The 23,153-nt window shown below is 40.9% G+C and overlaps 1 protein-coding gene across 7 annotated transcripts in view; it reads left to right on the top strand.

Moving 5' to 3' along the window:
- OTUD7A (OTU deubiquitinase 7A) overlaps positions 1-23,153 on the top strand; it is a 129,246-nt gene that overhangs the window by 83,000 nt on the left and 23,093 nt on the right. For all 7 annotated transcript variants that reach the window (XM_027740848.2, XM_039383761.1, XM_027740850.2 and 4 more), the window contains 5 exons: positions 3,749-3,925; positions 6,987-7,205; positions 16,042-16,143; positions 17,573-17,700; positions 18,777-18,889. In XM_027740848.2, the coding sequence (XP_027596649.1) occupies positions 3,749-3,925; positions 6,987-7,205; positions 16,042-16,143; positions 17,573-17,700; positions 18,777-18,889 (739 nt within the window). The remainder of the gene's footprint in view (positions 1-3,748; positions 3,926-6,986; positions 7,206-16,041; positions 16,144-17,572; positions 17,701-18,776; positions 18,890-23,153) is intronic.

Here is a 23,153-nt window from a genome sequence, read left to right as displayed (position 1 = left end):
CTGATCATAATTTCACTACCTATGTTTCCTAACCAGCTTTGTGCTACTCCAGCTTTTTTGCTGACTGATTCTCTAACCATTAGAATGGTTCTGGAATGGTTCTCTGACCCTAACTGTAAATCCACTGTGTTGGTGCTGGTTTTGGAGCAATTGAATTGTTACTGATGTACAGTGGTACCAGTGACTTGCCATCTGATGTGATTGTATGTACTGAAATAACGTTGGTATGCCTCTGAAATACCTTTTAAAATACAACAATATGTCACAAACGAAGAGGTTGGCAGTCAGTGAACAGTAGGGTGCATCAGATAAGTAAAAGTGGAAAAAAAGCCAGTGGACAACCTGAAAAAGTCTTGTGTTGGTTTTGTTCGTCAAATTGCAACAAAAAGTTTTACTTAATTTAATTGATGAAACTATGCAAGATAGTTACTTGTGCTTCAGCCTTGCAGTGGAGGGCATGTCAGTGCCCATGTCAGGTGTAACCTCTGGGGGGATAGGAAAAGTTGGCTCTTTCTGTTGGGGGTCCTGGCAGGAAGTGGCAGAGAAAATGAGAGATGTGACAGAGAAGGGAGCTGTGTGAGGAGCAGGGTCTGGAGACCTCAGAGAAGAAAGTGGAGACACACAAACAGAATTTAGGAGAAGACTTCCTCTGTTATCTGGAGACTCAGAGGGACTGTGTGCACCCTGCTGAAACCAGAGGGCTGATGAAACCTGCTGGGCAAGCAGCAAGGCTGGGAGGAGGAACCTACCCCGGAAGGCTTTGGGCAGGAGGATATGTTTGACTTCCACGTTATATGAATCTTTTTTTGTCATTTCTAACCCAGCATAACTCAGGGTTTTTTTCTTCTGTCAGAACTTAGTTTGTAATGTAATAAGATACAGCTTTAGAAATCCAAAAGTTCTGGTATGCAAAGATTAAAGGAGGAGAGGTAAGCAGAGTTAGCTCTATTAATCTCCACAGTCACAAGCCCCACTAGTTTCTTCAGTAACTTCCAGCTGAAACCTTCTCACCTGCCCTGTCACACTGATGGAAATCCTTGCTCAAATCATCTGCTCTGGACATCTCTGGATTTAAGGCTTTTCTCATGCAGAGTGCAAGATGTATCCATAGTTATTGTCCTGTTTTCAAGCTTTGTTGCCATTTTGATTTGTGAAAACGTAAACAAAAATGAGAGACACAAAGGGGGCTTCTGTGTTTCCAGTACAGAGAGTAGCTGAAAACACTTCTGCTGGTCAGTTAGAGTGGCTGGCATTCAAAACCACTATTTCATGGAGGTGAAAGGGTGCTTAGTATGTTCTCTAATTTGGTTGAATGTTTTTCTTGCATTTCAATGCTTGGAGGCTCCAGCAAATTTGGGGAAAGTGAATCCAAAAATGATTTCCTGTGTTGGTTCTGTGAAGTTTAAGGTTTTGGTTCTGAATTGGTGCTTTTGTTCAGGAGATGGGGTTAACTCTAGAGAGATGGAGAGATTTGAAAATAAAATATTTCTATTTAAGATACATTTAGATGCAGACATTTTAATTTATGTATTGTTTCAGGTCTGTTTCAGAAGTTAAGTTGCTACAGTGTATCATGGAGTGTAACTCAAGAGTCACTGTGCAATTTAGTTTTAAATGCAACACACTGTGAGCCTGGTTTCTGAAGGCTGAATGTAATTTTGATGATAGAGGTTTTATATAAGATGATTGCATTTGGCTTAAAACTGAGGGCAGCGGGGTTTCTGTTAGTCTGCTGATTTTCTGCTTTCCTGTTCCATACATCAAAGCTTCACATCACAGCTTCACTTACAGCACAGGTACAGGGATTTTATTTAGCTTCAGAATTTAAACACGAAAAAATCTTGAGCAAGAGACCTGTAGGGAATGCCCTGACACAGGAGAAATGCTGGTTGTGTTGCATTGGTGTAGGTCTGTTATTCAAGCATCTATACTGAATAAATGCAGGCTGCTGCTCGGGATCACATAGTCCTGGACTTGTGGCATTGCTAATGCTCAGATAATACTGTTTTATTTAAAGCTACATTTCCTAGAATTCTATTTATTGTCACTTTCACTTTTTTAAGAAAAATTTTACTTCATTGTTCTCATGATTAAGAAGAATTCAAAAATGTGTTTTTAAGTGCCTTCTAAAACTGGGACCAAAGGAAAGCAATCCCTGCTCCAGACACTGATATGGAATCAGATCAGTCTTGGGAACACACTCACGATTCTTGGATGTTTGGGTTGTGCAACTTGATGAGATGATAAGTATAGTTAGAGCAGAGCCCTGACTGCATTATAAGCCTTCAATCTACATGGGATTTGAAGTGAAAAAATGCTGGCAATATCTCAAGTGCTTATTCCTGATCTCTGACAATTTTCACTGAATTTACATTTTGTCCTACAGACTTTCTAATAGGAGATTACAGATACCAGATATAACAGTTCTCTCACTGACATGGAGCTTTATGGGATGGACTGCTCAGGATGTGTAACATTCCTGCTCCATGATGCCAGTTCTCCTTTCACAATTTTGTTTAATACTTCAAAACCTAAGATAGTTTAGCTCAACCTTGTAGGTAACAGCTGTTTATGTTATTTTTTTCCTTCTTCAGTTAGGTTTTTGTTCTTCACAGATATGGCTGTAACAGTTGAAGACTTTTCTTTTATCTGTTTAGAACTGCTTTGTACTATATTTAGCTTATCTCCTTTGCGTAAGCACATAAGTTATCTTTAACTGCTACTCAGGTAATGTAGCCTCTTAAAATACCTAAAATGACAACCTACTCTGGTGTAATAAATCATGTATTAGTCAGAATCAGGTTACCTTTGAAAAAGCACCTGTGGAATGCTGTGAGAGTCTCATATAGTTTGCAGGGTCTCTTCTCTTGTTATTAAATATTTTCAATTTTCCAATTAGAAACAAGTACCTGGAGAATGGTGAACATCTATGTACTTTAAGTTAGTAGGATTGTTTTGAAAAGAGCGTGCAGACATCTCAGTATTTTTTATTTATGAGAGTGACAAATACCATTTCCCCCCCCTGTACTAAACAGACTTGTGTACCTCTGGATATTAGCCTCTGTTCTGTGGCTGCTGGTCAGAGCAATATGCTGAGGGGGAAGCTGGGGAGTAAATCTTTTGGAGGATTCTGTGTTGGCAGGTTCCATGAGCAGCTCACACAGACGTGGAACCACTGCCTGAGTCCTCTCACTGCATGTTTTGTTACTGAGCACTGTCCTACATTACCTGCTTCCTAAAAGGCTTTTAAAGCCTCTGAGGGAGCACGTTCTGATATATGAGACAAAGGGACCTGAAGTATTTTGCATTTGCATTCTGCTGTTCTGTGAATACAAAGATAAGGAAGTTTCTCACTCTTTTGGGCTATAAGACTATCACTCATGTCTGCCCATCATTGCTCCTAATTATTATTTATTATTAATACAACGGCACAGATGGGAATGATTCTCCCTCTCAGTGGGATTTAGTGTTCATCTTAAATTGCTACTTTTGAGCAATTTAAATTGCATTTGATCACAACCTGAGCGAGGCAAGTCCTGGCCTCAATCGCCTTGTGTGATAAAGGGTCATAGATTTTGGATTTGTGGATGAGAGGAGAGCAGTGGATACCTTTTACCCCAGTCAGCAGGCCTGGCACTGTTCCCACAGCACTGCTGTGTTCCTGTAGGATCTCACAGCCCGGTGGGGCGGGCGGGTGCATCCGCTGCCCGTCCAGCCCTGAGCACGGTGTTCTTTTGCTGTTTTGCAGGCAAGAACTGGGACCTGACGGCGGCTCTGAGTGACTATGAGCAGCTCCGGCAGGGCCACACGGCCAACCTGCCCCGGGCCTTCAACGAGGGCAGGCCCTGCCGGCAGGAGCCCGAGAACCCGGCCCCGCTGCCCCGGGAGCGGCCCTGCCTGCACAGGCAGGATGACACGGCCCAAGGTGAGCGGCCCTGCCTGCACAGGCAGGATGACACGGCCCAAGGTGAGCGGCCCTGCCTGCACAGGCAGGATGACACGGCCCAAGGTGAGCGGCCCTGCCTGCACAGGCAGGATGACACGGCCCAAGGTGAGCTGCCTGCACAGGCAGGATGACACGGCCCAAGGTGAGCGGCCCTGCCTGCACAGGCAGGATGACACGGCCCAAGGTGAGCTCTGCTCCGGGCTCTCCGGGACCAGCACGTTTAGGGCTTGTTGTGTTTGTCTGCAGAGAGCAGGGAGCCCCCTCGTCACCATGAACTGTGTCACTGTTCCAGGGTTCAGGAGCTGCTCTGCACCCCCTTTGTCATGTTCTGGTGGCTGTGAGCTTGGCCTCCATTCTGCAAGTTATTATTTTAATGTGTGGTTAAAGTACAAAATATGGTACTTATAAAAGGAATTAATTAAAGGGTGTCACAGACCACTATTGTATGTAATTTTCTATGCTTATTGAAACAGAAAAAGGTTTTAAAAAGCCTGTATTTCACTCTTTGCATTCTTACAGTATGTGAATAGGGTGCATGAAATGTGTAAATAACTTTCAGCTTTAAAATTTCACTCTTTTTCAGTTGCACAGAAATAAGGACTGCCTCTTATCCCCCACTGAATAGAAATTGAAACCTTAAGAAAATGTAGCACTTAATTTCCAGTACAGGATGATAAGCAGTAGAATTTGCTTTTTTGTTTGCAGACCTTTTATGGGTTTAATTTCATCTCTCTCACCCTCTCAGAGTGTTGGATTGCATTTTTAATTTATCAAGGAACTGTAGTTTGCACTAAAATAAATCTACAGGTCTGACAGCTTGTCATGTAGGGAGGTAATAGCACTGGCCTGGGGATGGCTTCTATGCAGTCATTAAAAGGAACAGAAGGTTTTCCCTTCTCCTGCTGGTTCTTCCCCCTATTAAACAGGAAATAGCACCAGTATTTAGGAGTTTCAGTAAAGCTTTTTTCAAACTGCTAACCTCCCTGGGAAGAAAAGGAGCTGTAGGGCTTTTTATGACTCCTTAAAAGCACTGAGCACAAAAAGGGAGGAGGAGCAGCATGCTGTAGTGGATAAAACTGTGTCCCCTCATCCTCAGTGGGATATAGTTTACACTGAAATGCCCATTTGGTGTTTAGGGGGTGCAGCAGGGGATGTGGGGCACGTCTGGCTTTAGATGCCTGGACTGACATAACTTGGCTGCCAACCCAGTAACTGAGGACTTGATGGGCAGAGAGCCACCTCTACCATGTGGGACCAGAGGGAGGAGCAGAGAAGGGAAAGGTCTTGTTATGGACCAAGGAGGGGAGGATGCAGCCAGCAGGTGAGGGCTGGGCTGGGCTGGGAGGGGGTGATGGAGGCAAGGGGATGTCAGAGGGATATGCTGGCCTGTAGTTCTGTTCCCCTCCTGAAGTGATTTAGCTGAGATTTACAGGGAGAAGAAAGAAATGCAAAGGTAATCAAACTTTCTACCCTCTCCCCCAGTTTAGGATAATTTAGGGAGTATAATTTAGCTCTCAAAACTAGAGAAACTTTGATCCGTTGGAGAAACAAAAGTTCACAAACTCCAGGAAAGTTAATTTTAAATAACCATTAGTCAGTTTGAGATGTTTTTAAAACACTATTAGCTTAAGTTGTGTTTAACTAAGGTTATTTGTTGCCTTATTCTGAAGGTGTAGAAGGACAGGAACATATTTTAATGTAGCTTTGTGCATGTTTGAGAGGTAATTGCTAAAGGCTAGTTTATGGTAGTATTTATGAAGTTATCAAGGTGAAGTTTCACCAAATAATTTTTTACAAAAGTTTCCAGTATGATAAAGATTTCCAAGGAAAATCAGTGAAAATATTATCTAACTTAACATCATAGAAATCCCACCAGGAAGCTTTCTGCATATTCAAAAATGTAAGAAACTCCATAAACCTGGTGTCAGCTCACTAATAAATGCAGTAAAAAGCCCAGGAGACTTCCTAGTATTAATTTCAGCTGAGGCCCATTGCAGAGGCTGCCCTGAGGGAGCAGAGCTCAGTGCAGCCCTGAGCTCAGGTTGGCTGAAGCACAGAAGGTGCCGTGGTCCTGTGGCCCTTCTTGGCTGCAGAGAGAAACTCGTCACCGGATGTTGAACTCCTGAGAGCTCAGATGGGTAACGTTTGATGCCTGTCCTTTTTAAGCAGCTCCAAAACATTCATTTCAGCTTTCAAACATATGAGCAGGAGTACAGGGCAGAGAATAAACCGAGGGAAAACAGCTCCATGAGTTCTGACTGAATGGTTTGAGCACCTGAAGAGGATGTGTTACCCCTTTGCTGCTGCCAGAACTGAGGCCATAGAGTGAAGTGCAATGATACATTAGCAGTGTTTTGTCCCTTTCTTAACACTGGCTTTGATGACCCCGGCTGTTCCTTTCACAGCATATGTCCAGAGAGAAATTCAGTATAAGATATCAGCTCATAGTTGTTTTGATAAAACAAAGCATTCTTTTGTACCAGGCTTGTTATTTCCTAATTCTTTTTAACCTATGTATTATTTGTATGGAACGGGATCTTAGAAAACGCATATCCATAAAAACTGAGTTTGTCTTAAATTCAGCATTATGATGTTAAAAGTGCTTTTGGGTAGATTGTTCTGACTATGGCACATTCACTAGGAAGTGATTGTAGAATGCTGGATTTTTTTATTCACAAGAAGTCAAATTAGGAGTTCAAAACATTAATTCATTATCATATGTCTGCCATTAAATTTTTCTTCCAATGAATCTTCGGAAACTTAAGATACATCAAAAAAATTTTATAGGAATACTTGTCCTTCATATCTTGTTACTTTTACAGCTTCTCCATTTTGCTAGAAGGAGAGACAAGTTCCTATGACTTGCTGTAGGGATCTGTAGTAGGAACTAAGCAATTTGTGCAGTAGGGAAATAACCCAACAAAGGTAGCAAGCAACAAGTGGAATAAATTCCTCAGTGAAACGAATGTTCATTCCCCAGACTTACTGTTTCCTGGCCTTCCATGCAGTGTTACAGGTGCAATTTCTGTTTTCTCCACAGAGAAGCGCCTTTCCAGAGGTATTTCCCATGCCAGCTCAGCCATAGTGTCCCTTGCTCGATCCCATGTAGCAAACGACTGCAGCAATGAGCAGTTTCCTTTGGAGATGCCCATCTACACATTCCAACTGCCCGACCTCAGCGTGTACAGTGAGGACTTCAGGAGCTTCATCGAGCGCGACCTGATCGAGCAGGCGACCATGGTGGCCTTGGAGCAGGCAGGTGGGTGACACTGGGGTGTCAGCAGTGGGTGAACACTCCATCTGTCAGCTGGGCAGCCCCACTTTTTGGTTGACAGTTCTAGTCATGCTTCATTTCTGGAGCTTGCACATCCTGCATGGGGAATAAATTCCAGAGAGCAAAAGCAAATACTGTGCTCTTTGCAAAACGACACATGTCCCAATTCTCTGTTTCTTTTAAAACATCATAGAGAAAGCTGTCAAATTTAGTTAATAAAACAAAGAAACTGAGAGAGGAAGGAAAGGAGGACTGATGTGGAAGTCATGTGATAGAGAAGTACATGAATCTGGATGGTCAGAGAGGGTTGGTACTTCCAGTTCTCATGAGGAAATTACATTTCAATGACTGTCAAAGGAAACATCTTCAAGTTCTATTGCAGCTTGAGAGAAGAGTATTTAAATATGTATTTTATGTCTTAATTATTATTCTGTAATGAGAAATGACATAATTTTAGAGCAATACTTCGATATTGCCATGGGAAAAAATGGGAAGAAATTTAATATTATCATTAATTCAGATTTATTAGTACTTTAAAGTTTTAAGCCAGTTTTAAAGGATATGGGGAAAGGTATTTAAAATTAGTATCTGTGCATTATCAAACATCAGGTGTATTAATGAACCATGAAATGAACACATCTGTGTGGAATGCCCAACTGGTGATCTAAAGGAGTTCTAAAACCAGATTTCATGGCTACTTGTGGGATATTGAATAGACAGTAGCTTTTTGTGTGTGTGTGAATTGCTATATAGGTTGATCTGAGTGTTCATCCTCAAACCTTGGTGCCCAGTCACGCTGTGTGAGCTCAGACTCATAAACTGCCCCTTGTCAGGGCACTGCATTGCAGTATTTAGGCAGGACCTTTGCTAATCTAGTGTCACTTTGAATACTTAAAATGTATTGTCATGTGCTCTTTTTTTGGCTTTGGTAACTGAAAAGCAAGACATAGACAATAGCATCAAACAGTAAATGCTTAAGAAAAAAAAACAATAAACCCCAACAAAACTAGCAAACAACCAAAAAACCCCAGTGTTCAGAAGGCCTTTTTCTGGGAGAAATGAAAGTATAAAATAAGGTAGAAATGCCACCAGGCAACTATGAAGTATGAAAACTGTCAGTCACCTATCTAGAAAACATATCTAGTTTCTCTAAGAGCCAGCTAACCCAAGGAGGACAGGGAAAAACAGAATGGCTCTTCCTCTGACAGCTCTGCCAAACCCTCCCCATTCCACAGGGCTCTCAGAAGATCCCTTGCTACAGTACCATTTTTGAGCTACCTCCTTCAGTGGAATTACAGCCTTTAGATGTAGTATAAACTAGAGGATCACAGTGGCTTTCTGACCTTAAAATCAGAGAATATGTGAATTTAGAGCTGACAAACTAATTCACAGAGAGCTGGCTGGCTTTGAACTTGAAACAGGGCTGCAGAAACTACCAAACTTGCTGCCTTGTAGCATTCCTCTCTCAAATCTCTCTGAAAATTAGAATAAATCATTTATTCTTTTCTTCACATTAATTAGGGCAGTAGTAACTTGACTGACACTGGAAAAGTCCCTTCATCCCCAGAGCCGCCAGGGATGTCTTAACCATTTGAAGTATTTGTGGTTTTGATCACAGGTATCCTTGTAGCCTACATAGACTTAGTTTACTTGTATTTCATTCAAATAATCTAGAACTTCCTGGGAAACAGTTGTGCAGTTTAAGTAAGTTAAACAGATTAAACAATTTGCTTAAGAAAATCATGTAAGGTTTCATATAAACCGACCTTTTGTCTTTGTTTTAGATGTAAAGATATCAGTTTCCTTTTATTTCCTGCCTATTTTAGACATTGTTGTACAAAATGAAGAGAGTGAATTAATTGGAAAGTCATTTAACAGTAGACATTGACTCCTACCAAGTGTTTGCCTATGGTTTGGTCAGTGACATAAAAAGCAGAGAGAAGGTGCATTCCCTGCAAAGGGCCTAAAATCTCCTTCAAACCAACCCCAACCCCATGAAGGACAGCAGGTTCTGGAGCTGAGGTTGGGGATGTTGTTGAAGGAAGAGAGGGGTGTGCTTGGTATAGCAGCAGGAATTTCAAGAGAAAAGAAAAAGAAAAGAAGCTGATTAAAGGAGGAGGGAATTTGTTGGGAACTAACAGCTTACTACTCCCAGAGTATAGATTGGGAGAGCAGAATTATGACCAACAGACTGTCCCACATGTCTGGGTGTCTGTAAAAGCCTGTAAGGTTTTTATGTTTTCCTTTATGTGCTTAAGCTCTTGCTACCATTGCATCTATAGGTGAAAGAATGTTCAGGTTACATCCTCTCTGTATAGAAACTCAGAGCAAAATTCCTGATTTACTGCAAAATTCTGCTTGAGATTATAAAGGAAAGGCTCAAATAAAGGCAGTATGATTTACTCACTCCCCACTGCTGCAATGTACCCTCTACTCCTTACATGACTGCTTTCCAAATATTCCTCTTAGAGGATAGAATTCACCACATTCATAAAAACATTTTGAGGTTTTGTCCATCTTAGAAACTCAGCAGTTGATTATTGCCAGAACTGGAATGAGCTCAGCTTGTAAGTAATGGCAGACTGATCTCTGTGCTCTTGCAGTAATGGTGTGGAGTTTTGACAGAGAGTGTCTTGAGATATTGGTAGTATGAAATGATGTCTGTGTGAAAGGAGTTTTATAATTCTAAATATTATGCTGCAACAAACTGATTTTCATTATAGACACGTGCTCCCCTATGTTGTTAATGTGTGGGTTGACACAAAAGGGAGATATTATGAAAACTTCTGCTGTACTCATAAGTTTAAAAAACAGGCAGAAGAATGACTGGTCTAACACAGTGTTTTTAATTAAAAGAAAAAGCAATTCTATTGCAGTGCTGATATAAAATTCAATACAAAAGTTAGAAGTACACTGTATGAATGTCCAAGAATTGTTTTCCTACACTTTTCTTTCTGTGCTTATGTTTGTGTTTTCTAAGAAGCATTTTATACAGCTAGAAGCAATGTAAACAGCAATATGCTGTTAAGCCTGGGTTCCATGTCCTCAAAAACAATCCATCACAATTATGGAAATGTTTGATTCCAAACCATTAAGAATCAAGCCTTGTTAAAGAAAAATGTGCGTCTTCTAAGGTTGTAGAAACATTTTATTATCCCAGAATTTTTAACAGATTTTCACACAGTACATGCAGGGTGCTGGGATAGCAACCATTGTAATTACAGGAGAGCTATATTAATTTCCTGATTACTGTGTAATTCAGATCTGAGTGACAAATACTGTATCACAGAGCAGGGTAAATGCTGGGATGCCATAGAAAACAGTCTGGCTCAGGTTATGAAAGAACTGATGAAGCAAAGCCGTAGCAGTGGATGTGCAGCTCCCTGAGCCCAGGGTCTGGTACCTGCAGCCCCCCAGGCCTGGGCATCGCCTTCTGTGCCCTCTCACTCCAGGGCTGTTGGTTTGCATTCCAGTCAGTAGCTGGGCACAGAGTCCGTGTTCCTTATGCACCGACTGAAAGGGAAGCTTTTATTTCATTGCTCACTTTTGCTCATTTCCACATGCACAGCTCGACATTTCGTTTCAAGGACACAAGTAGACATGAGTAGCCTTGCAGATGCCACTGCAAAGCTGACTTCATCAGCTAGGCTAAAGAGGGAGCTCCTGCAAGGAGGGCCTTTCTGAAGCACTGAAAATGTATTGGTGAATGCTTTATTTTAAAATGTCAGCAGACACTGAATGAGCATTATAAGCCCACATAGAAAATTTGTTCTTGTCATTTTCTTCGCATCAATACTTGCAAGTGCACATTTATTGTACAGACCTAAAACTAAGAATAAACAAAGCTGGTCAAGTCAGAAACATGGGAAGTGTAGAAGTGGCCCTGCTGACATGAGGATCTGAGGTTCCAGCACCTCTTGCTGTCTGACTGTTGTCAGTGGGCTGTGAACTCCTGTGCTGCCTCAGCTGGGCAGTCCTGTGCACACCCTGAGCTTCTTATGAGTTATTGCTGGTGGACTCCAGAGGGGACTCGGGGGGTGTTTGGGGTGAATGACTGCTTTTGAAAATTTTATGGGGTGTCCAGAATTAGACTTGCTTTGGAAACTGAAAATGTTATTTCGTAACTTGCTCCACTTGGGGGATGGATGAGAGGTGGATTTCTGGAAATCCCATGTACTGGAGAAATGACAGAAAGGCTGATTTCTTAGGGAGACTGAGCTTGTGTAAGCAAGGTGACTCTCTAGACTCTACCACTGTTTATTTTTTTCAATTTAACTCTGCCACTATCGAACATGTTTCTAAATAAGCTTTTACCAATCTCAAGAAAATAATCAGCTAGCTTGGCTTTAGTATTTCCATAAAAAGAAAAAGTCACAGCATAAATATTGTTTATTAAATGCTCCAGATTCCACGTGGGAAAGCTCTCCAAAATGCCCAACCACAAGTAAAAGAAGAGCCATCCAAGGTCTCAGCTTTAGCCACACATTCAGCCAGTGCAGGAAGGCAGACCTTGAGTGCACAGATGGAGGGGTTTCCTCAGTGCAGTGTCTGCTCTGTCAGAGCCTTTGAGGACTTGCCTAAGGCTGGTTTGCCTGGCTGTGTGAGAGAGGGCTGTTAATGGCACAGTGAATTGTGTTGAAAGACAATCACACTCAATCTGAGGTAGAACTCTACAAGCTGTGACATGACATTTCACACTTTTTCCCATCTGTAACCTTCTTTGGTTTTCTCTTAATTAATATTCCATTTTTTCTGTAAGAATTCTGACTTATTTTTGTTATGATAAATGCACAGTGGCCTTGGAGGCCGTGGTTTGCTCACAGCTCTGCAGTGAAACTGCAACCAAATTCTGTCACATAAGCACTTGAGAGGGGTCTTGTCCTTTGTGGCATCTCCTTTTCCCCTGTCCAGAGAAAGTTATATTAAGCTGCTGTTTGCTACATCCTTGAAACTTTTTGGTAGTTAATTCTACAAGAAAACTCCCAAGTCTGTAAAGCCATTTCATTTATTAGCAGCTTAAACCAGAAAAAAAGAAAATATGGGCTGGAGAACGTGAAGAGGCAGCAAAGGGTTTATGCAGAGTTTCTACAAAGGTTCTTTAAATCTCCTTTAAGCTCATGTTTGGTTTGAATTTGGTTGACTGTACATGTACCACCAACCATGTGCATGTTTGAGCAAGGAACACATTACAAATGGACCTTGGTAAACTGGAGGACAGTGCTGTATTTCTTCTTTATGGGATAGTCATAACGTAGAATAATTTCTGTGGCACATTTTTAACTTGTTTATACTGTCAGTGAATTTCTGTATAGAGCACATCTTGCTGAATGCTTTCTTACCTCGTACAGTGCCAGTGTATAAGGCTTCAAGGGACTGATACTGAAAGCCAGGCCTGGCCCCTGTAAATACTTGAAATGTGTTCTCTGTTCTCTACTGCTTCTTTTTGAGCCATTCAGGTCTTAGAACCATCTAGAATCTTCCTGGGCAATTTTTGCCCGTAAGTCTTGCTGCAAAAAACAACACAGCTGTGGCTTGTAGTACAACATGGAGGCTTATGAAAATAACACTTAAACATGTCTAGTGTCTATTAATAATACTACAACATTAACTTTCTCTGAGGCTCAGCTTCTCTGCACAGAATACAAAAGAGATACCTGGTATCAGAGTGATGAATTCTTGCTGGGCCCTGCAGATCAGGGAGTAGGGAGAGCCAGGAGATGCTTTGCATCATGCCAAGTTGGATACACGCTGTGTAGTGCAGCATAGGATAATGTCAGAACACAGAAATAGCTGGCAGTCTTCAGCCATGAAGGATACTAGATTGTGTTAACATTTCCTTTGAGTTTGCACCTGAAGTCTTAAGTATTATGCAAATAAAGGGCAACACTGTGTGCTCGTGTCTGCCCCTCTGATTGTATGTTGCCAGATCATAGACCTGGATGGGACTTTTAATCTTGATCTAAAATTAGACCTTGGTTTTGGCTGAGATAGAGTTAATTTTGGCTGAGATAGAGTTAATTTTCTTCCTAGTAGCTGGTACAGCTCTGCGTTTTGCATTCAGTATGAGAATAATGTTGGGAACATGCTGATGTTTCAGTTGTTGCTGAGCAGGACTTACACTGAGTCAAGGACTTTTCAGCTTCTCATGCTCTGCCAGGGAGGAGGCTGGGGGGGTTACAAGGAGATGGGAGGGGACACAGCAGGGAGAGTGGAGCCCAGATGGCCTAAGGAATATTCCAGAGCACATGGCATCATGCTGAGAATATAAACCATGGGGAAATCTGGCTGGGAGCTGCTCCTCAGGAGCTGGCTGAGCATCGGTTGCTTGGTGGTGACCAGTTCTTTTTCATTTGCATCATATGGGTTTTTGGGGGGTTATTTCTCTCTCCTATTTTTAGTTTCTTTTTCTTTATTTATTATTATTGTTGCTGTTGTTGTTATTTAAAATTGTTTAACTGTTCTTACCTTAACCCATGAGTTTTGTCACTTTTACCCTTCCATTCTGTCCCCTGTCCCACCAGAGCAGGGAGTGAGTAGCTGGGGCTGATTAGTTGTCAGCTGGGGGCTAAACCATGACACCTGGCTAGGACTTTTAATCTTGATCTAACACTGAGATCAAATTTTAATGTACTAGAATATGACTACATTAAATCTCAAGAGTATTTTTGCTGTAAAATAACATCAGTTTCTTTAAATTGTATTTTTTAAGATTCAATTAATTTTATGACAAAGTAAGAAGCAAGATGAAGTAGGAGACCAACAGAGGGAGGAAGAGTGAGAAATGGGTCTAGTTTGTCCATAAGTGTTGTATTATCAAAGCAGACAGAAGAAAGCCCGAGGAAGAACTGTCTCCAGTTTTCATTTAAGCTCCACTTTCCTGTTGTGTCCCTACAGGGATCAACTATAAGCGCTAGATTTGAAAAACAAAAATGTACCACTTTTTTGTTATAATCCAATAATAAACCCCTTTCAGCTAATTTTTTAGTAAGCCATAAGCTTTATTATGTTAACCAAGCCCACAAACATTTTTTGCATAATCTACTGGATGGAAGATCACTTTCATAGAAACCTTCCATCACTCAAAATGTTCATAAACAGCAGACTTTGACATTTGTTACCAACAGCTGCTGGTTATTCTGCAAAGCAATGCCACTCATTATGGCCTTAAATGCTACCTAAGGTCTGTCTGGTTTTAGGTCTTCTAACTATGCTTTATGCAGCACCTTGCTGTAACTTATTACTGAACATGATTCCACCAAAACATTCTGCAAAAAGCAGGTTGCAAGTTGTTATTTCAGATACAGGAGTTGCTGAAAATGATTACTCCTTATTTCCAAAGGCTGTCTAATAGTGCTTTAAATTAAGCTTCTTTAATGCATATTTAACTTAGAACTAAGTAAGCCTAGTCTGAGGTGTTGTTCATTTACAAACTAGCTGCTAAAATCATGAGGATTACCAAATGTGCTTAGTTGTTGATCTGCTCTGCATCTTTACAGTGTCATACTCTCACCCCATACTGACTAGCTGCAATTTAAGTACATAGTTCTTAGTAGCCAGAACAAGTAACTGGGGTGCATATTAAATAGTTATATTATTTTTCCCATAACATGTGTTAGCTGTTGTTACAAATGAACTTCAGTATAATTCTGTAATGAAAGCTTATTAATGGAGAGAAGTTTATTTGTTGTTTGAACTTCCTTCTGTTTGAGGGATTTAACCTTAAGTGCAAGACTGTATAAATATATAGCCATTATTTCCTCTCAGCTTGCAAGTCAAGAAATTGGAGGGGAAAATGTCTGCAAAAGAGGACAAACAAAGATGTGGAGTCACCACAGGCCGCCTATTGCATTATTCATTCAATTATTCACTTGTGCATTACCCACAGACCTGCCAAAAGTCTTGGGAAGTGTACCAGCTCTACTCATCACTGGTAATCAGCTGCTCTTCCTCATCCCCTGAGATGTTTTACAATCAGTCCCATTCTCTTGCTTTGTGTCAGAAATGCTCCGTGGCCATTTAACCCTCCCATGTGTTCCTACATGGCAACCTGTGTGCCAGGAATGATGCCCTTCACTGTTGGCTTGGGCACTGATAGTCTTCAGGACTTATTTACTTCATCTTGGTACATCAAATATCCCTCCTCTCATCAGTCTTTCTCATAATCCATCTCTGGTTTGTCATCTGTAAAAGATGCTTCACATAGCAATGATGGATAAGTGGTTCTCTAAATATTCTCAAAGAGAAAAACCATGTGCAATACTACACCTTGGGCTATGTGTTGGGCTCATTTTAATTCTCAGGTAGTGCAGCTGTTGGGTTTTAGTGGATCTAATAATGATTTACATTATGGTAAATGAGAGGAGAATCAGCTGTTGAAACAATAGGACTTTACTTAATAAACAGACCTTACAGTAAAATATCTTGATCGCCACATACATATTAATTTTGTATTTTGACAAAAAAAAGACTTTATTACTGTAATGTTATCTGTCATCTGTGTACGGGAGGCCAATGTCAATTATGTTTGGGAACTGGTAGCAAGACTTATAATGGTATTTAGGCAATAAACTCCCTGGAAATCCATCCCTGGATGCAGCATATGAGAAGAGAAATGCAATTTAATTAAAGATGCTCTCTTCTTTTCCAAATACATTTAGAGAATAGTTTATCTGCCTCTTGTTTCTAATCTTTTCAGTTTTCACTTCTGAGACTACATTTTAGCTTATTTGGCAGAGAGGATGTTCCTGAGGAGCCTTCCTGCACACAGCACGTGTCCTGCTCCCTCCCCTCTGCACCCCCTCAGCAGGTTCTCTCTTTTCAGGCCGACTCAACTGGTGGTCCACAGTGTGCACGAGCTGCAAACGCCTGCTGCCCCTGGCCACCACGGGGGATGGCAACTGCCTCCTGCACGCTGCCTCTCTGGGTAAGGGGGAGTCTGCACGTGAACCCTGCTGCCAAAAACGCTGACTGCTTCTCTCCATCCCCAGCGCAGGCTCAGAAACACGGGAGGTGCAAAGACCTGCGTTAAAAGTCTGGTTTGGAGCAATATATTCTTCAAATTCCACTGAAGTTTTGTTTCCCTCAAGCATGCCTAAAGCAGGGGAATAAAAGTTTTATTAGATTATAAAAGAAGGATAACTGGAACAGTATTAAAAAACACCAGTGATTTGCATTATCCTTAAATTTTCCTGTTCCCAGCGTAACAGCTCTGGAACAGGCAAATTCCAGGTGCTTTTGCAGGATTGTCCTCATTGTGCACAAGGAATTGCAGTCATTCTCTTGATTTTGTTAAACAGTTCTCTTGCTATCTTCAAGAATGCAATATCAAGCTATTATCTCTCTTAGTTCCTTGTAGAGTTTCAGCATTTGGGGTGAATTAAAGTAATTTCCAGTTGATTAATTAATTGTTAATACAAGATCTTTGAAGCTTGTCTGCAAATCAGTAGAAACCTGTGAAGCTGAAAGTCTTTGATATGCTTTCTCTATCCTAACCTATTATGAGGAAACTTATTTTTTGTTGCAGTTGCTAAAATCTTCCACCAACAGAACTCTAAGAGGTGACTTTTTAAAAACACTGGGATTTTTAATATTTTGAAGAGACTCTTCTTGTTGAAAGAAGTAATAAGAAAAGAGGTTTTGCTGTTCCCAAGTATCCTTTTATCTTTGTTCACTTCATTTTTAATTAGGAGGAATTGTATGTTATTTACAGCAAATGTTTGGAGTGTTTGGACCTGAGAACAGCAGCTGACACTGAAATGTGGCTGTCCATGGGCCCATGTCTTTGGGAGAGCTCTGCTCTCTTTTGGTGTAGGGTTACTATTCCCAACTACATAAAGATGTTTTATTATCCTAAAATGAGATTAAAAGCCTGTGGCTGGTCATATTTTTAGACTTTCTATCATCTTGAATGCTCGTCTCTTCACTTGGGTGTTGAAGCCAGAGGGATTTGCCCTCATGCTGTGTGAGAGTTGGAGGCCTTTGGGTGTTGGTGTCAGCTGTGATTCTCAGCAGTGCCTGCAGTGCTCATTAACATTCCTGTGCCTGCAAACCCTGCTGGCAACTGCAGCCAAAACCAACCTGTGCATTGAATATTCCATGGCTTGCAGCAAAGTTGAAGTTGCCTGCAAGCAAACCCTGAAACAACTCAAGTCCTTAGTCATTCCTTAATGACAGTTTAAAATTTGTTAGAATCCCTCTTGTTGTTCATGAGCACATTTATACTGAGTGGTTCTTTTGGAAACCTTAAAAATGGTGAGAGAATTATTTGCTGAGGAGAATGTTAAATTATATATCAGCTGTTTGTGTTTCACTGCAGCTTGTTTCAAACTGAATGTCCTCTTGTGCTGCTTCAGGGATGTGGGGGTTCCACGACCGGGACCTGGTGTTACGGAAAGCTCTCTACACCATGATGAGAAGTGGAGCTGAGAGGGAAGCACTGAAAAGGAGATGGAGATGGCAACAGACCCAGCAGAATAAGGAGGTCTGTATGGCCTGAAGACAGTCTTGTTAATACCATTTAGGGTTAAAAGCATTCTTCTGAAGTTTGGTGTGAAAGTTTCCATTGCTATCAAATTCCTTGGCCTTCCATATTGCACAGGGAAAGAGATGCTTCGACTTAGAATTTTCATATCAGAATAAGAGTGTGTTTGTAGCTTTGTGGACATATCTATGCAGAGTTTTGTCCCTAAAAAGGTCTAAGTTTAGAACCTGTAGAAAATTTGGGGCTGCAAAACCAAATATATAATTTAGCTGTCACAAGTGTTATAAAATGAGGGCATGAAATCCACAAGAGAGAGAAACCCCCATTTGGGAGAGATTTCCCAGAATGGGGAATTGGGATTCTTGGAGCTGCAACCAAATATGGTTTGGATGTTTCTTAACTAAAATAATTTGGTAGATTTGGTTTGACTGTTGATTGAAAACTGTACTTCAACATGTTATTTTCTGAAGACGTCTGTGCCTAAACAGTGGCTAGGAAAGCCCATTTCAGGAGCAATCCTGGATGCAAACAAGTGAATATGCTTCAATGTTTGTGGCATATTTGTAATCTGGTTTTTGTTGGCAGCAGTCAGTGAGAACACAGCTGAGCTGTGACTGACTCAGCTGTTACAGGCTACCTGAAAAAACAGGGGTACAGAAGCACTTTTATACCATTTTTGCTCTTGAACAGAAGGAGAAAGCATCACCTGTCTGCCCAGGAGAGCATTCATAGTAGTTCCAGATACTGGGAAGGAAGCAAACCTCCAGAAATGGGCAGTAAAGCACGTTAACCATGGTTACAAGGAATTCTGTGTGAATAAGTGGCTCTCAGGAGTGGAGCACTGCGTTAGCAGCAGAGACCCACATCTAGAAATATAATCCACTATGCAGTTAGTTGAGATCGTTTTTAATAAGTTAATATTCTTTCACCTAAATAGAAATGTTGAACTATTAATGGTCCAAGAAATTAAACCATGTCCTGTGTGAAACACAAATCAGTCAGTGCTAAAGGCTGCTGCAGAACTCTGCTTCCATTGTGTGCCAGCAGGATGTAAAGCCCTTCCCTCTCTCCCCCAGTCAGGGTTGGTGTACACAGAGGAGGAGTGGGAGCGGGAGTGGAACGAGCTGCTCAAACTGGCGTCGAGTGAGCCCCGGACACACTTCAGCAAGAACGGAGGCACCGGTGGGGGGTAAGTGCAGAGCAGGGCAGGCTCTTGGAGGGTTTGTTCTCAGCAGGAAAACGATACAGCACAACTGAATGAAGGTGTTTACAGCACCATCAAACGGCCTTTTGACTTGTGCTTTTTTTAACCTGGTAGAATGTAATTATCTGAATATCCTATTATAATATTTAGCATTTTCATTATGTCTTCTTGTACAGTTACCACACTAACTTGAGGTCACTTTGTATCCAAGAGTCTGAATTTAATAAATCCTAATTTCTTTGTTTCTGGAACAAGCATGTTGTCAGTCTCATTTAGCTTCAAGGAGATGAAGTGTCTCATCTCACTGAAGTGCAGCTTTCTGTTTGGGGAACGCTCAGCAGGAAGGTGGCCCCTGCTTGGGTATTTTTACTAGGACACAGAATGACAGAATAACATCACACCTTCTGATAGCATTCTGCAAGAAAATGGTTTGTGCCTGGATATCACCTCTTGTGTATTTGATCACAGCCATTCTCTCATATTCATACATTTATTTCAGTGCTTTTTTGCTTTGCAGTTCAAACACAAAATCTTCAATTTGTTTCTACTTTAAAATGCTGTTAACCCTAAACATACAGGAGGGAAAAAAGTCATATTTTTGGTATTAGAGCTAAAGATTAAATGTTTGGATGCAGTATCTTTTTAAAGAGAAGGCAGAATATTGAGTTACAGTTTGTAGTCTCATGAAGCCATTCTGAAAAATCAATATGCTACTTCAGTCTTTGTACAGTTATTAAAAAGCTTAACTAAAAATTTGGTAATTAATGTTGCATCAGTAGGAACAGTTGCACTTTCTTTGACTATTCAAGCTCCTGTTAAACCCATGTAACATCCACAATGCCCTCAAATGCAGGAAGTATTTAAGGACTGTTTATTTAACATCAAACTGATTCCCTGTCATCCCAGTCCAGTTTGATGTTGCTGGAAGGTTCTGCAGAGGGTTTGTCTGTGTTTCTAAGAACCACATCCGATTCTTTTCTTGCCCAGTTCCCTGGCTGTTTATCCACACTGAGTCCATGGGCAGGCTGATTGCAGCTGCTCTGACTGCACTCTGCAGAGTTGCAGTGTTTGTTACTACCCAGTGCTACCAGGAAGGCAAGGGAGGGGTGTGTTTTCTTGAAGACCAGCTCAGTCTGTGTGTTTAATCTTTCTATGATACTCAATTAGTAGCATTTCAGTCAATGAGCTTATTATAAACAGAATCAGACAAACTGATGGTCTCAGGCAAAAACCCAGTACTGTCTCCTGCCTTGCATTTAGTTCAGATGTTCAGAATGTAAATGGAAAAATACAGAAATATATTTGTGAAAAAGTATCTACAACACTTAAATACCCCTGATCCACATATAGAATCTGCTTTAAATAATGTGATATGATAAACCATCCCTCACTTTCAGTGCAGTTCTTTCCAACAATAGGATTATTAATCAGCCTTAAGAATGCAGAAGCTTTAATTTTTGTGTCTAGTGTTTATCACTAAAAATATTTAGTGTTTGTTTACTTGGTGCATAATTTTCTTTAGCTACTGTTTCCCCTGCAGAAAATTCCATGTGGTGATAAGTAAATCGACAAAAGAAGGCAGACAACACAATGAGAGTAACAAAGTCCGTAGACGTTCTCTGGGCTGTGAAAGAATATATTTTCCTTTTGACTCTATTATGTTAAACGTAGGTAATTCTACAAATGCAGGAGGACATTGCTTAGAAAATTGTCAGCCATAATGTGTCTCATTTTCTTCTGTTTTGAAGCTAAAAAAGAGATTTATTTTCATTTTAGTCTCTAGTTTGTTTCCTATCTTTGTAGGTATTTTCCTGTTGATACAGTTCAGTGTTCTAATGCAACTCAGTTTGTATTTCTATTAAATTTGGTCATTCAGCCCCAGTTTTCTCTGGCCTTATTCTATCTGTTTCATTCTATATGTTTCACATACATAGCATCTGCTAGTCAGAGATGCCCTCAAATGTTGCATTTGCCAGGCATCAACCACCTTTACCTTCAGTTCCCAGGTCCTTACACAGGGGGTAGTACTATTACATAAAGAAGCAATTTAAGTTGGGTTTAATGTTCTCATCATGGCTTGCATTTATCTTTTTTGCAAATCTAAATAAAGTAAGTATAAATGGGCAACAGTTAATTTTTCCTGTGAACACTGAAAGAAGAATCAGGCAAGAAACAGCCCATTAAACATGTGACTATGTATTTCTCCTTACATTCATTTCAAAGACAGAATGAATGTGGCAGAATGAATTACTTTCTCAATTTAATGATCCCATGTTCAAAGTCGGGCCTTTGATAAGGAAAAGGAATATCAAAATAGTATTTTTGAGAGGGGGGTATATTATGTCTTCTTGTTAGATGCTATATTAAGAAAGCTTGCCCATCAGTCTTTGAACTGTAGATGAGATGAATTTTCCTTTGGTGTCAGAATTAGCTAAAGCATCAGAAGTTGTATCTGCTTCAGAAGAATTCAGTTAGAAAAGCCGAGTCTGGAATTGTGCTTCCTCATTCACCTGCAAGCTCATTTTAGTTATTTTTCAGAGTGAACTACGTGCAGAGGAGATCAGTTGTCACTAAATCTCCCAAGATCCCTCCTTTGAGACCACTCTTGTTCTGAGGCTGGGAAGTTGGAAAGAAAGAAAAAGGGAACACAGGAAAACCTGGTTCATAAGTTCTCATTTCCAACATGTAAAATCCTCCAAGCACTAAAGCAGACCAAACCAATTCATTATGAAGCAGATTCTTGTTTTGAAACAGATTTGCACATCTTTCTGTAAACGTAAAAAATGAATTCTATATTAACATAATTGCTTCATTTATCTCCATTTACCAGCAAAGCCAGGGGTACTGAACTGAAGCAACTGCTTTGAAAAAAGGAAAATGTCTTGTACTCTGTTTTGTGTTGAGAACCTAACTGTTGCCATCCTGCTTAAGAGAAAATTCCAGCTCCCTCCTTCCCTGTGCAGCCTTCTGCCAGTCAGAGCCTGTTGCTGGATTGAACAGCCCTGTTTTTACTCACTTGTTCCAAACCTGGGTGTTGTGTCGTGGGCTGAGCTAGTGCAGGTTTGGGAAGCATGAACTCTGTCCCCTGTAGCCTGTCTCTATGCTGCTGACATCATCTTATTAATAGAATCAAGGGATTTTAAATGGGGAAGAAGGGAGAGAATACTGCTGTAATCCGTCTGTGTGTTGTTGGAGTTTTATTTAATGCAGAAACCCCAAACATTTAGACAGGAAATACCTCTCAGATGCAGGTGTTCTCTGAGGTTCTGGACTTGGTGAGGTATTGAGAACATACAGTTCTTCATACACAACTACTGAAACCATTCAAGGCCCTCATCTTATAGAGAATTTAGTTTAGACCATTTAACAAAGAAATGCCTTTAAAGTGATTTTTATCTGATCTGGTGTCTGTTATAGGAATAATATTTCTTTTAAACTGTCCAGTATATGCAGCAATTACAGGGCGGAGATAGAAAATGGTTCATTATAACAGTGTATCTTTTGATTATTAGCTGAAGTTTGTAATGGCTGACACATCTTTTCATCTGGCCTATTTGCTGTTCATGTAACTTGTACTGAAGCCAAACACAGCCTGGAAATATTCAAACTGCCCAGTGATTCAGATATGGGACTCAAAGCATTCACATTCTGTGTCTCCTTTAGTCAATGCAAAATACCTTTTTTTTCCTGAAGAATGAAAGACTGTCCCAGGGCTGTGCCATTTTCTGTCTGAGCTGAAGCTCAGTGCTGAACACCTGTAAGGAAATAACAGACAGGTTCCTCACCTACAGCAGGAATTTGGACTTGCTGTTGAGCTGCAGCTGTGCTTTATGTTGGTTTTTATTTGAGGATTGTTAAGCAGGAAAAGAAGAGGTGTCAGAAATGAAATGGTGGCAAATAGAGATGCAAACTCAGATGTCATTCTGATCTCATGCTTCTAACAGACCTCCAGGCTGGAGAACTTTACACTTGCCATGTTGTCTCAGTGCCTCTCACTGTCTGTGGACATTGCTCTCGTGCTCTGCATGAATCCAAAGCTCAACCTGAACTTGGAACAGCCATTTTGAGTCTGTTGGACTCACTGAGAATCTGGAGGCTCTGGGTGGGGGAGAAGAGCAAGGTGACCATAGGGAGCTGTTTAGAAGGAAATCCAAGGACAGGAAAACAGATCTTTCTCAGAGTTTCCAGGCAGCAGAGGAGCAGCCAGCACACAGCCAGGTGGAACAGCAGGGGAGGTGACTTTCCCAGT

This window comes from Pipra filicauda, unplaced genomic scaffold (genome assembly GCF_003945595.2).
Source record: "Pipra filicauda isolate LSUMZ 115617 unplaced genomic scaffold, ASM394559v2 scaffold324_size1259732_pilon, whole genome shotgun sequence".
Taxonomy (NCBI): Eukaryota; Metazoa; Chordata; class Aves; order Passeriformes; family Pipridae; genus Pipra; species Pipra filicauda.
The sequence above is the reverse complement of the archived record's forward strand: the minus strand, read 5'-3'. Positions and strand labels throughout refer to the sequence as shown.